Source organism: Pezoporus wallicus, unplaced genomic scaffold (assembly GCF_028554395.1).
Source record: "Pezoporus wallicus isolate ANWC-B61680 ecotype Strahan unplaced genomic scaffold, APGP_CSIRO_Pwel_v1 contig_5967, whole genome shotgun sequence".
Taxonomy (NCBI): Eukaryota; Metazoa; Chordata; class Aves; order Psittaciformes; family Psittacidae; genus Pezoporus; species Pezoporus wallicus.
Genome location: NW_026639377.1, coordinates 2,507,325 through 2,520,673, shown reverse-complemented (window position 1 = coordinate 2,520,673; position 13,349 = coordinate 2,507,325). Strand labels below are relative to the sequence as shown.

Genomic DNA, 13,349 nt, shown 5'->3' with positions numbered 1-13,349 from the left:
ACTGCTGGCCTTGTTTTGTAGAGGTTTCCCTCTCCAAGGTCATTTGATACTCTATAGCAGGGCTGTAAGCTTCTGATGCACCATCCTGCTTGGTTGCCTGTAGCTCTGATGTGTGAAACTGTTGAAAGCCTTAGTTTGTGGAACTTCAAATTATTGTTAGTGGTTGCAGGTACCAGCCTCTGATGTTTTTCTGCTTGTCTGCTTGTAGAGCATCTACAAGCAAATATCTTATTTTCTTAGTCAAACTGCAGACTTAACATGAATGATGTTTCTAAGCAAAGGTACAGTTATTTGTGTACACTGCCTCATGGCAATCTTAGCTGCAAATCATTTCTGAACCCACATCAGTGATTTCTTTGCACCTTGGTGTAAGGGATGAAATCCCTTGTCAAGTGACTTGACCTGAAAACAGTTTGCAAATTCTCAGATTTCATAAGGGATTTAGTATTTTGACTTGGATGTGCTGCTGTTTTTACGGGTGGTGGGAAAGTCCTGAGAAGATGCATACACCATAGACTTGCTCTCAGTTAGGATCACATTTACACATTCTCCTTAGAAACAATAAATTTTGAGAAACAATAATGGTTTACTGTATTTAGAGTAATTTTACATACAGCATGTAAGTTTGAAATGAGAACTGCTGTGCAAAGTGCTGAAGGTAGTTTTTTATTAAATTGAATACTGGACCGGAAAAGATTTGTTACAAACATGACAAGGTGGCTGTGTTATTGCACATGGATTTTGGTAATGTAATTGTAAACTTTGTGGACTGCTTATTGAAAGGGTGACTGCAGAGAAAACAAAGTGGATGTAGTGCTTTTCTGGAATGTTCTTACCCAGCTGCATCTGTGTTGCAGGTTTTTTTCTCTGTATGCTTTCCCTTCCTTTCTCTAGCTACAACTGTAAAGCTAGAGGTTGAGTTTAATAAACTTGAAAATTATCTCCATTTCTTGCTTCTAAGGAGGATTACTTTGAGAAACGATTGTCTGAGACAGTTGTCTCAAATATATTTTTTGAGTACTGTGCATACTCATAAATTGCTGTTTCATGCAGTGCTTTATGATACTGAATATGCAGTAAAGTTTTACGCAAGGAAAAGAGGTGGACTCCAAGTTAAAATAAACCAATGTTAGAATCCAGTACTCTTGTCTCCTAAGCATATCATTGCTCAGGCAGCTAATTTATTTCTTTTTCCTTCCTTTTTTTTGGGGGGTGTTTTTTTTTATTTATTTATTTTTTTTTGGTTAGATAATTCTGAAGTGATACCAGGATGGGCTGTGAATGGGAGTTATTCAGGATCTAGAGAAAAGGACTAGGAAGTGAGCATGTCTGAAACACTGCAATCATCTTTTCTCTTCTTCCTCCTTTTCCCTGTTTCTATGACAGATACACAGTGCTGGCTTTCTTTGAACACGTATTAATCTTTCTGTAGTCCTAATATTCTCTATTGTTTCTGTTAGTATTTGGAGGAGCATTAATATAAGTGTTCTATAACACAGCAATAATTTACAATTTTATGTGTAAAAATGGGGCTTTGCTTTTTTGTGGTTTTAACAATGCTCTGTAAAAAGCATCAGACATAGCTGAATGCTCTAATTTCTTTACTTCAGAATGGGTTTATCAAGGAATTGTTTCCTTGCATGAATTATTTTTTTCCCAACACCAGTAATGGGTATCACTTTTCTGTTCTTCAGGTCTTCCCATTTGGTGTTCTCACTCATAGTTAAGAACACAACAGGGTGTGCATAATAATAAAGTCAAGCTGTGGTTTTGAAATGTGTGGGCTTGCTCTGTCAGTAATGAATTATTTCCATTTTTTTCTTTTTTAATTAAATCATACATGAGAGATCAGCAGGAAGGCTGGCTTGTCATGAGGGAAGTGGTGCCGCACCACAGCACGCAGTTTACATGTAGGTGCCGCTTCTCATTTAAATGTGCGACAGATTTGGGGGGGGGGGGATTTTGTCAAATAGAAAGGAATTTTTCACAGAACTGAGTTTGCAGCATCAGGTTTGTGCATCTGTGAGTAGATTTTTATATTTTAAATCAGAATGCATTGTCCAATCTGTTTTATAATACCCTCTGTAATGTGTTTTACTCTGTAGTCCAATGAAAACCTTGCAGTTAGAAACTTTGGTTTAAGAAAATAATGCACTTTTTTTGTATTAATGTATTCTTTTGTATTGATAGGGACTGAAAACAAAATAAGTCCATTCTCTGGACCAGAGATTTGATAGCTGCCTTTTATCTCTTTAAATATTCAAGTGTTGGGCCTTACTGAATCTGGTGTACCAGACCAGGTTCAGTTATGTTACAGCAAATCATAAAAGGGATCTTTAATAAAGGGCAGGGGGAAGCTCAATGCTTATTCAAGTAAATACTACTTCTTAGTTCTATCTTCACAAGTTTTCTCCATTGTACCAAAAATTCTGCTATTTCTTGCTATTGTAAGCATGCTAATACCACTTTTTGAAATATATATATGGCTTTCACCAATGAGTAGAAAGTAAGTGGAGAAGAACCCAAGTTCCACTATGGTATTTGATAGGAACAGGTAAGGGAGCTATACATGAAGAGCCATATTTAATCTCAAATAATTTATGTTTTAAACAAAACTTTTTTCTGTAGTATTCTCCACACAGTGTGGCATATTTAGTGTTGTTGTTGTGTCTTGATGCTTTTAAAGAGCTTAATCTCTTTTTCTTCATGAAGAATATCATAATGAATACTGAAGCACTAATGTAAAAAGAACTTCCTATACTTATATTTTGATTAATTGGTAAAAGATTTTTATGTAGCTTTGAAAATAAATGTTAGTGCTGTAGTAAGAGGAGAATGTAACAATGGGAGATATTAAGCCACTAAAGCCTTGTGAGCCTTTTATAATTCTGTTAAACTCAAAATACAAATATAAAGGATATTCATGTTCCTCTGGATTCAGTTTGTCAGTGGGCTCAAGCATTTTGATAGCTGAGTTCTTGGCTGGACATGATGTAGGACAGATATATGCTTGAACAGAGCAACTCCAGGGTGCTGTGTGTTTCTGTTCTGTCCAAATCCCTTTATATATATGTATGTTCATTGTGGGGTGGAGAAAAACCATTTATTTTGAGCTTTGAAAGTATAAAAATAAGGAACTTCATTTTGAGAAAGAAATGGTCAGCTTTTTAGTAGAAAACACATATGACAGTGTAACACTTTAAGATGTGCTCTGTATTCAGTTTGCCTTTAAACAGAGAACATGTCAGCTTTTCTTAGTTTAGCCACTACCAAGACTGAAATAGTAATATGCTGCTCGCAGAGATCTCTTTTTTGTAATGAATTTTGAGGATGCTCATACACAGTTAAGAAAAAGCAAACCCCTGAATGTTACTGGGGTAGAAGCAAGAGTGCCCCACAGCATCATGGGAAAGAGATGTCGGGTGCAGTTCTTTTTCCAGATGGCACCCCTACAGGTGAGGCAGCAGGCTGTGAAATTATGTTCTAAATTACACTACAGATGAGCACAGCACACTGAGCAAAAGGCTTTGGTATAAGTGATAAATGAATTAATTCAGTACCATTGACAGCTTATTGTAACTTACAGGAATGCTATAATGAGTTGGGGGAAGATAGAACTGGGATTGCAAAGGTCAGGGAAAGGACAGTGACAATTTCCTGCATTTCTCATGAAAAAGTGTTTTGCAGCTGTACTTCTTGCACTTGTTTGGCAGACGTAGGTGATGGGCATTTTAGCCAGGAAGAAATAACTGAAGAGCTGATCCGTAAAAATGTTGATTCATAACTTAATGACTCTTGGTGACAACTGGTCTTAAGATGTGTCCTAGAGGTTACATTTAAAATACTGTAAAAACAACTCATTTTCAGTTAAAGACATCTGAAAGGATTTTTTTAAAATTATTTTTAAAACTGTAAGAGTAAGAGTAAAAAAAATAAAACTCTGGTCCTATTCTGTGCTCTATGCCGTAAGCATAAAGTCTGCGTGGTGCAATTAGAGCTCCTGGTCTTTGCAACTGTTTTGCAAATGCTTACTAAAAGTACTGCTCAAAAAGCAGTAGTCTTTGTTCTGGACCAGTTCTAAGGACATGCAAAAAAACAGGCAGTAAAGTGGAAGAGCAAACAACATTTGGAAGAAGAATGCCCAGTAACGCACTGTCCTGTTACTGGAAGAAACAGGTTGAGAAGAGGGCATTTCCATTTTCTTCAAACTGTGTTCTTGTTGAATGCATATACATTGTGCTTCAAGTTTCTTGTGTTCTAATTTTAATTTTAGGTTAGTTTTCTTTTCAGACTGCACTGTGAATGGTGACGTTTATAAGTAATTTTGAACTTGCAGAATATTTTGTTCTAAGAGCTTTAGATGAAATAAACATTCAAGATGTGATGAACTTGGAGTAAACTTGGTATTCTTAGCTGTACAGTTCCTATGCAGTGCTGTCTATCTTCAATAAGGAGGCATGATCGTAAAATCACAGAATGGTTTTGATTGGAAGGGACTTTAAAGCTCATCCAGTTCCACCCCCCTGCCACATGCAGGGACACCTTCCACTAGATCAGGTTGCTCCAAGCCCTGCCAATTCTGGCCTTGAACACTGCCAAGGATGGGGCAGCCACAGCTTCTCGGGGCAACCTGTGCCAGTGCCTCACCACCCTCACAGGGAAAAACTTCTGCCTAAGATCTCATCTCAGTCTCCCCTCTGTCAGGTTAAAGCCATTCCCCCTTGTCCTGTCACTACCTGCCCTTCTAATAAGCCCCTCTCCAGGTTTCTTTTTGTCCCCTTTAGGTACTGAAAGGCTGAATAAGGTCTCCCTTCAAAAATAAAAAATAATCCCTTTGATTGTAAAAATGTGGTTGGTTACTGCTGTCCGGGCTTGTAGGACTGCAGGTCCTAATTCTGGACTTGCAGTTGTCTTTTTTTCTTCTTTCTTATTGGCAATGAGTGTATAAATCAAACCATATGGCTAAGCTGTTTTTTTAAGCAAAATGAGAGTTGTGATGCTATGTGAAAATCCAAAATCTGTGCCAGTTTAATTTGTCTTAATTGATTTCATGTCATAAGAATGTGGTGTTGTATTTGGTAAGTATGAGGATTGTTCTCAAACTTGGAAGATAGAAAGGGTGTAAAGTAAGTAAATCAAGTGAAAACCAAAGGGTTTATATATCTCTTGGAAATCTGCAGTTTACTTAAAAGTAGTTGAGGAAAAGTATGTTCTATATAACTTGTATCTAATACTGCTATATGGGGGTGTTTTATGTCTTGGAAATGTTGAGTTAAGAAATATTATTTTCTGTTTCAGAAAATGGCTGACTAAAGTTTAAAATAACTTATTCTAAACATGCATAGCAGTATGATTAAACTGCTGTCAAATTAACACCAAAAAACTCATGTAAATCTAGTTCTGACCGTTTTTATCCTGAGAATTCTTTTAAGTTCAGTCGCTGCTAAATGATGCAGAACATCCAGAGAACCTATGTCTTTGGCGTATGATTTATTTCTGCCTTAGTGAGCATTGCCCAAGCTGCCACAGGGCACCACGAGATTGCAGACGTGAAGCAGCAAAGATGCATTCCAGTTGGTGTTTCTCTGACAATTTTAATGTTACTGGAAGTTTGAAGTGGGAAGGGATTTTCTTGGGGTTTGGGTATTTTCTTTGTATGGTGCCTCCAAGTTATTACGAAAAAAATCAATCCATATAGCTTTTCACTTTGAATTGAATTTGATTTCTTTTGATGTTGTAGGACTATAGGGTAATTGTTGGTGTGTTGCCTATACTTTATTATTTAGTTAGGTGCTAGATACTTGTTGTTTGGGAAATTAAAGATGGTATTTCATGTAACATAAGTTTTGAGGTGAAAGTACTGCCATTGAGAAATTCTCTGGGTGCTGGCTCTTTTTGAGGTACATGAGCAATATGAAATTCTTAAAATATGTTAAGAAAGTCTATATGTAAGTTGATTAAATAGGCTACAGAAGAAGCATGATGATTTCTGAAATCTTTCCTTTTTCTGTAAACAGGGTTATTTCCTTCTCTTTGAGTCAATGCTGGATTCTGTCATCTATGCAAAGGACAAATACCTGACTGAGGGAGGCTCAGGTTGGTGTGCATAATTCTTTTAATAAATTTAGCTCTGGGGGGAAACTAAATGAACTCTGAGACTTAGAATAAGCTATGCATGGATGAGAAAGTTGCCAGTCTAAATGAAAAATGTTTCCATTAGTATGAGCTTCAAGGCATTAATTTACTGTATGGATAATAGAAGAATGTTAGATGGGGTATCAAGGTCTCAAGTTAATGGTGTTTTTAAGAATAGAAGGGGTTATTTATTCTTGAGTACAGTCTAAATTTTTCCTCCCTACTTCTTCCCACACGCGGGCATTTGTTTTCACCTCTCAAAATCCCAGTTTTTGCATAACTATAAACAGAGGAAAATAAGTTCTATTCTGTGGGATGTGGCACTGTTTGAGTAAGCTGTTGTGAATTATAGAAAGAATGGATAGGATGTTTTTTTTTGGAGGAGGGAGGTTGCATGGGGAGACCATAGTTTCAAACAACAGAAGCTGCATGAAATAACTAATGGAATTACATTGGTTTCTTCAGCATATTTTATCCTGCTGGGAATATACTAATTTTCTTTGTGATTGGATGGTAGGGAAGGGACAGAATATAAAAGTTTTATTTTTAAGTAGATTTCTTTTATCTTTTTAAGTAGGTTAAGTGGTGTCATCTTAAGCAGTGTTTAAGTGCCTGTAAATATTTATTCCTCATGTGATGCCATTTTCTGCACCAGTTCTGCATATGCTTTGTTCCTTGTGCTCTATTCCTTTGTCAGTATTCTATTTCATATTGACCTTTGCAATTGTAGTCATCAGTCTGGGTTGGTTTTTTTTTCCCCTTTTGTGCTAACCATGCACATAGTTAGTTTCACTACGCTGACTTCATGATTGGATTAATGACTGTTTAACAGTGCTCACTGCAGTGCTTCTCTGATTGCAGCGAGCTTTTGTATGCTACAGAGTGCAGTAGAAAAAAGGGGGGATTATGCAATGGTTCCACGTTTGGCCACAAAGCTGACTATACCAGCAAGAGATTACTGTTCATGTGGTGAAATATTTAGAAGCCACTTGAACAACATGACAGAGTAAGAGCTTTTTTTGTTTTTAGCAATTTAGAATTGTCAGGAGATCTGAAATACGGTTGTTCTAAGCTCTGTTACAGATATATGATGATAATTTTACATTGCAATATGATTAAGTCTGGGGGACATTCCCTAAAATTGTAAGGAATCTTATGTTTCACTACTATTTCCAAAGCTTCTGAAAAGGGCCAGAGGCTTGTGACCTCTATTGAAACTGCTATAGTGTCTTTTTTTCTAGTTATATTGTTGGTAGTGGGCTCGTGCCTCCCAAAGTTTCCTTTGAAAGACAGGGTATGCTGATTCTGCAGTACACATATACTTTGTGCTTTGGGAATATGTTCGGACCTTATTTGACTCTTCAAAGGATACAGTGTTGTACAGTCACAGGTTGGTATGGACAGATTTTAAATGGAACGCTGTTTTCTTAAGATGCTCACAATTGCTGCTCCCCTGCCAGCTTGTATAGCAGGTAAATGGCTGTGCCTAAGGTTACTGAGTAAGTTGCTCACCAGTCAGCTTAGCAAGACAGACACTTCTGCAGTGTGGATGAATAGCAGCAGGACTGTGGGCATATCCAGGTTTAGGTGAGCCAAAACTAAGAGCTCATTCCCATGTGAAGCCTTACCAGAGAAACTCCTGAATCTTCCGTAAAGCTTAACTTTGTCTTGAGCCGCTTTGTACTGTTGAATCCAAGATCATTATTACTGGGACTGTTTGAAAGCTAAAAAATAGCAGTAGAAGCAGCTGTGATTTGGCCAGATCTTTGAGTGATTGAGCTAGGAATAGAATCCAAATGTGTAACTTTGTGTTCAGTCAGTCATATCGTCGTTACTTCAATTTAGCCTGTTGGCCAGCTGAAGTGAATTATGCCAAACTGTCTAGGGTAATGTATACAGTACATAATAGCTTTATTTGGGAACAAAATGCTTGCTGTCCAGGACCCATCTGTTTGTTCTTTAGAGCTGTTACTGGCTTGCGGTTTTTGCATATACTTGAGGGCAGTGCACGTTAGTGAGGGGTGACATAGGTAAGGAGGGTGTCATTCAAAACGTAATGCTGTTTGCTTGGTCACATTGAAATGATGATGGTATTCACTTGGAATCATTTCCATATCCCTGTAGGATTGCTGCCTTACCCTTCAGCATCGTGAAGTTTGTGAGGCATTGCTAAGCGATAAAGGATTTCCCATTGTATTCTGTTCACCACGTGAGCTGTTCCTAGTGACAGATGACTTCTGGGCACTGAGTCGAGAAGGACAGATGGTCAAAACGATGAATCTGTGAGAGCATTGAGGACTGTGCTTTTTGTCCAATCAGCATTTTGTTCATTTCACTCGTGAGAAGGAAAAATTATTAAATTATAGGCTTAATGAGATTAAAAAAATAGTAAGTCTGTCAGGTTGCATGGGCAAGTATTGCAGGGTTGCAGAAAGAGCAGGGGATCGAGGATAGTGGGTGAGATGGCAAATGCAGTTTTTTAAGCAGATGCATTTAAACATTTTCAAAAACCTACAGTGTTTAGATGATTTAGGCTGATATTTAGATAACATGCTTATGTTTCCAGTCAAACCTCAGTATAGCATATGCTTCTGTACATAAGTTAGGTAAATTTGGAAGTTAATGAATCACTGTAGTCTCTTGCCTATGCACTGTTGATGGAACACAGATTTCTTCTTGTAGATTCTGAACACGCATTGTCTACTTCTTTGTTGTTAATTTGATGGGCTAAACTAAAATTGCAGCTTAGATTACAGCATTAGTGTTTACGGTTTTGCTTCTTGTTAAGCACTGTGTATATAATATATATAATGATATTTGATATGTAATCAATCATAAGTTCCACTACTAATTTAAGGATTTGCTGTGTGCACCAAGAGATTTAATTAAAAATTATTGTACCACTGAAATATTTAATGCTTGATAGACGTGGTAAACTTTTTGTTATTAACACAATGTCCCAGAAACGTGGGCTACTCAAAGGAGGGAAGGTTATAAACTAGTTGATTACTTTTTGCTGTGGTTTTCACTTGCAGTGATGCCAGCATGCTCCTGTAAGTGTATTCTGTAACTAGAGACTTCCAGTCTCTTTGCATTGCTCTTCTCGCCAAACACCTGGCATTCTTTTGAAGAGCATTTCCCTGAAAAATACTCCCTCAAAGGCTTGTATTCTTGGCTTTTGTTGTCTTGCTTCACACTGTGTTTGAATTTTTGCAGCATCAGTGGTGGCTCTTGGAGGTCTGAGTTGCTGGGAGGTAAAACCAGATTGAATGCAGTTGTCACGCTGGTAAACAGCAACATCAGATCTTCAAGAAATGGAAATTCCTTATTGATGGCTCCAGAAATCACTTGCAAATACTCCTGCCATCAGATGTTAAATCTTTGTGTGTGTGGCAACTGTCAGGTGTGCTGGAACTAAATTATTTGTTTCAGACAAGGCAGTTTGAACGCCTTCCTGTTTCCATTCTCAGACTGCCTTTGTATTGCCAAGTTAATTGTAGGCTGTTCCTGGAGAAACCTCCTCTGAATCCCTTGTCTGTAAAGTAAGGGTGATGATAGCTTACAAATGGGATTCCAGTTTAAGCTTGCTGGTGTTTCTTTATTTATTCTGTTTTAAACAGAGGTGAGAAAAATGACAGTGCGTTCATATTTTGCATAAACTAGTCATGCTAAATGTAGATTACTTACTTTAATGTCTTCACATGAAAAGAAAGAAGCTTTTTTAGACAGCTCTTATTTATCATTAATATGTGTGATCTTATTTCCTAAATCTACTCTCACTAGATGAAAGTTCTAATTTCAATTTTCTGCTTCTATCTTCAGTATTTTGCAAGGGAAAAAAAATACCATTTTTCTGACTTACCATGCTCTACCAATGATTTCTCCATACTCATTTTGATAAACTACAATTTCAGGCAGTGCTGAAGACAAGATTAATTTTACAGTTCATCAGATTTTGGGGAGAAAAAAGAGAAACTTAGCTTCAATTTTATCAACACAGACAAACTCGTGTATCAATAAAAAAAAAATAAAGTGTTTATTATTAACACTTCAGGCAGTTTGCTCTGAAGCCAGCTCAAGGATTCAATGTATGTGGCTTTTAGAGGCTTTAAAACTCAACCCAAAACATTGGAATTTCTTTGTGGAAAGAAACTATCTGAATATAAATTGGGCTTCTCTTACTGTTTGATAATGCTGTAGACTGCCATGTTCATAGCAGCTGTTCTTTGCGTCTTTTCTAGTCAGCAGTGAATAGAGATTGCTAAGGGATTGACTGGCTTTGCTCTAGGCAGCAGTCAAAAAGGCAAATGTCAATCTTGCACTGCCATTTGGAAAAGCTGTAAAGCGTACTTGTTCTGAAGATATTCGTGGGAGAAGTGTGAAGATAGTGTAAGAATGATAGCGGTCATCCTAAAGCTGTGGGGAGAATTGACAAGGAAGTTATTCTCTGTTGGGTCACTTCCATATTCTTCAGATGCAGATAGAAGAGTTGTTAATCTTTTCCAGTACTCAAAAATATTTTTTTAAGTTGTAAGGCAAGTACCAGCTAGAGCTGGTAAGGAACAGGAATAAAATTCTTGAGTGAGTATATTTGTGCTTTTCTGGAAATAGGGTATTTTCACAGAGGTTTCTTGTTATTGCAAAGCTCTCATCTGAATTTTCCTTTGGCTCTACAGTTATTAAACACATTTTATGTCAGTCTCCATATATAAGCCAGAATAGTATGTTCTAAGTTACTTTCTTCAGGCATCAAGTTTCCAGTCATTTCCTAGCAGAGGGATTCAACTGGAAAGATCTTTTGTCATGAAGAGGAAATACTTGAGTAATGCGGGAAAACTGAGTTTCAGTTTCTAGTCTCTTCTGTGGACAAGTGGGACTCCAGAAAATAAAGTAGTAGAAAGTATCTTGTCCAAGAGCTGAGAAAAATTATTTGTTCTTTTAAGATGTTGCTCACTTAGAGAAAAGAAAAAGAAGAAAAAGTCCTCTTTATGCATACATAAAATAAAAAAATCGCTAATCTGTTTCTTTTGTTGCAGTTTATCCTGACATGTGCACCATTAGTCTAGTAGCTGTTGGAGACATGAAGAAACATGCAGACAAGCTACTTTTCTGGGAAGATGTATATGGCTTTGACATGTCTTGTATGAAGAAGGCTGTAATTCCAGAAGCTTTTGTGGAAGTGCTGGATCCAAACACAGTGATATCTACCGCCAGTGTCATTAAGGTACCATACTTCTTTAATGTGTAGAAGGCAGATTAGAAGTTCCCTCTTTTTACGGAGGAGAGGATAAAAAATACGCATGCACACAAATTTTGGCATCTTCAAAATACTACAAGTGCAGTAAGGTTCTTGGTGTTAAGACTGGAAGACTCATTAATTGCCTTTGTTTTAGCAAGTTTGAGCTCTTAATAAAGTAGCATTCCCACATTTAGATTGCTCTGTTTTAAATTTTGTTCTATCCAAACCCAAACTTGCATTTAAGTTACAAGTTGTGTCACTGAAATTTAAACTATACCAAAAAAACCCTCCACAACATGGAATGTAGAATTTTCTTTTACTTTGCTTCCCTTTTCAGTTCAGTTCGTGTACTGAGTTGCATAACTTCATCCAATAGAGCAACCATGTCTGAAAATGCAATGTTAGTTTCTGCAATACTAATTGAATTAATTTTATGCTTGCTTTTCTGCGGTGTCCTTTTTTTATAGCAGCTTTGTCACGGGGAATAGCAGCAAAGTTGATAGTGCTTCATATGAGAGAACACTTACATGATAGGATATAATTCCAGAACACTGACTAGTTTGCACTTCTGATGGACTTTGGAACAGGTCAGATAAAATTGAAAGAGGGACTATTATAAATCAAGATTTTCTGCCACAATGGTATTCTAATTATTATTCATACAGTTACTTTTCTATTGTAATACACTTAAAGCAGTACTATTACTGCCCTTCCTTCAATGGGAATTACCACTTTAGTAAACAGGTAATTTCTATTTAAATGCATTCCTATGTTACTTTGATATAGAAGAAAATAGATTTGTGTAATTTATCACTGAACTTGAAACCATTACTGAGGTCTCTTCCAGTGTAGAAACTACTTGGTGTGGTCAGTTGTCAGTCCTGCCCACAAAAGCAGTAATGGGTCAAGTACAGTTTTGGTGTAAGTATATCCTGACACAAGTTATTGTTTAAGCTTTTCTTGTCTATAATTTGATTACAGGGAAGATTTTAAAGTTTAAATTTCCTTTTTTATTTTTTATTTTTTTTAATTGGGCAGTCAAATATAGGAAGTGCTGAGACTAATACTTCTTTAACTTGAGTAACTACTTTAGCTTCCTTATGCATCTCTACTTCTTTTTTTTACAGGACACCTGTAATAGGTTCTGTGGCTTAAGGCTTACAAGTGTCTGTTTTCCTTGAGTGTAAGGAGAGGGTCAAGTGATCAAGTCAGTTGTTGGAATATATTTTGCAGACCTGTCATTATAGTGAAGATAAATTCCACCATTAGTGAATGAATGTGCACAAAATAGAGGTACAGACAAAACACAGATTAAGAAGAGCAAGTAGTGACAGGACAAGGGGGAATGGCTTTAACCAGACAGGAGAGATTTAGATCAGATATAAGGAAAAAGTTCTTCCATGTGGGGGTGGTGAGGCACTGGCACAGGTTGCCCAGAGAAGCTGTGACTGCCCTGTCCCTGGAAGTGTTCAAGGCCAGGCTGGATGGGACTTGGAGCAACCTGGTCTAGTGGAAGGTGTCCCTGCCTGTGGCAGGGGGTTGGAGGTAGACAATCCTTAACCATCCCTTCCACCCCAAACCATTCCGTGACTCTGTGAAGAGTCTAAGGCTGTAATTATTAGCCATCTGACAGGTTTGTGCAATGAGTGAGGCATAGGCTTTCTCACCTGGCATTTTAATAACATTTTACATGTTCTAATTCAAGTGGTAGTGTAGTTGAATACTTCTTTCAAATAGGTCAAGTTTGGTATACAGAAAATGAAGAACGTATATGGTACTGCAAATAAGCAGCTGTAGGGATGAGTTAAGCTCTGTTTGTTAGGCAAACAAATGAACAACATTTTAACCTGGAAAATGTTGATAATTGGTTTAATGTGCCAAATGAGGTCTATGAGCTGATAATGCCCCTTTCCATTATGTGCCATGATGAGCAGTCACTCTCCAGCTCAGGTTTATGTGATTTGCAAATTGTGTC

At 37.2% G+C, this 13,349-nt stretch overlaps 1 protein-coding gene across 4 annotated transcripts in view; it reads left to right on the top strand.

The window, feature by feature from the left end:
• The window catches only part of PRMT3 (protein arginine methyltransferase 3), a 64,002-nt gene that overhangs the window by 24,242 nt on the left and 26,411 nt on the right, over window positions 1-13,349 (top strand). For all 4 annotated transcript variants that reach the window (XM_057414350.1, XM_057414349.1, XM_057414352.1 and 1 more), the window contains 2 exons: window positions 6,018-6,096; window positions 11,172-11,359. In XM_057414350.1, the coding sequence (XP_057270333.1) occupies window positions 6,018-6,096; window positions 11,172-11,359 (267 nt within the window). The remainder of the gene's footprint in view (window positions 1-6,017; window positions 6,097-11,171; window positions 11,360-13,349) is intronic.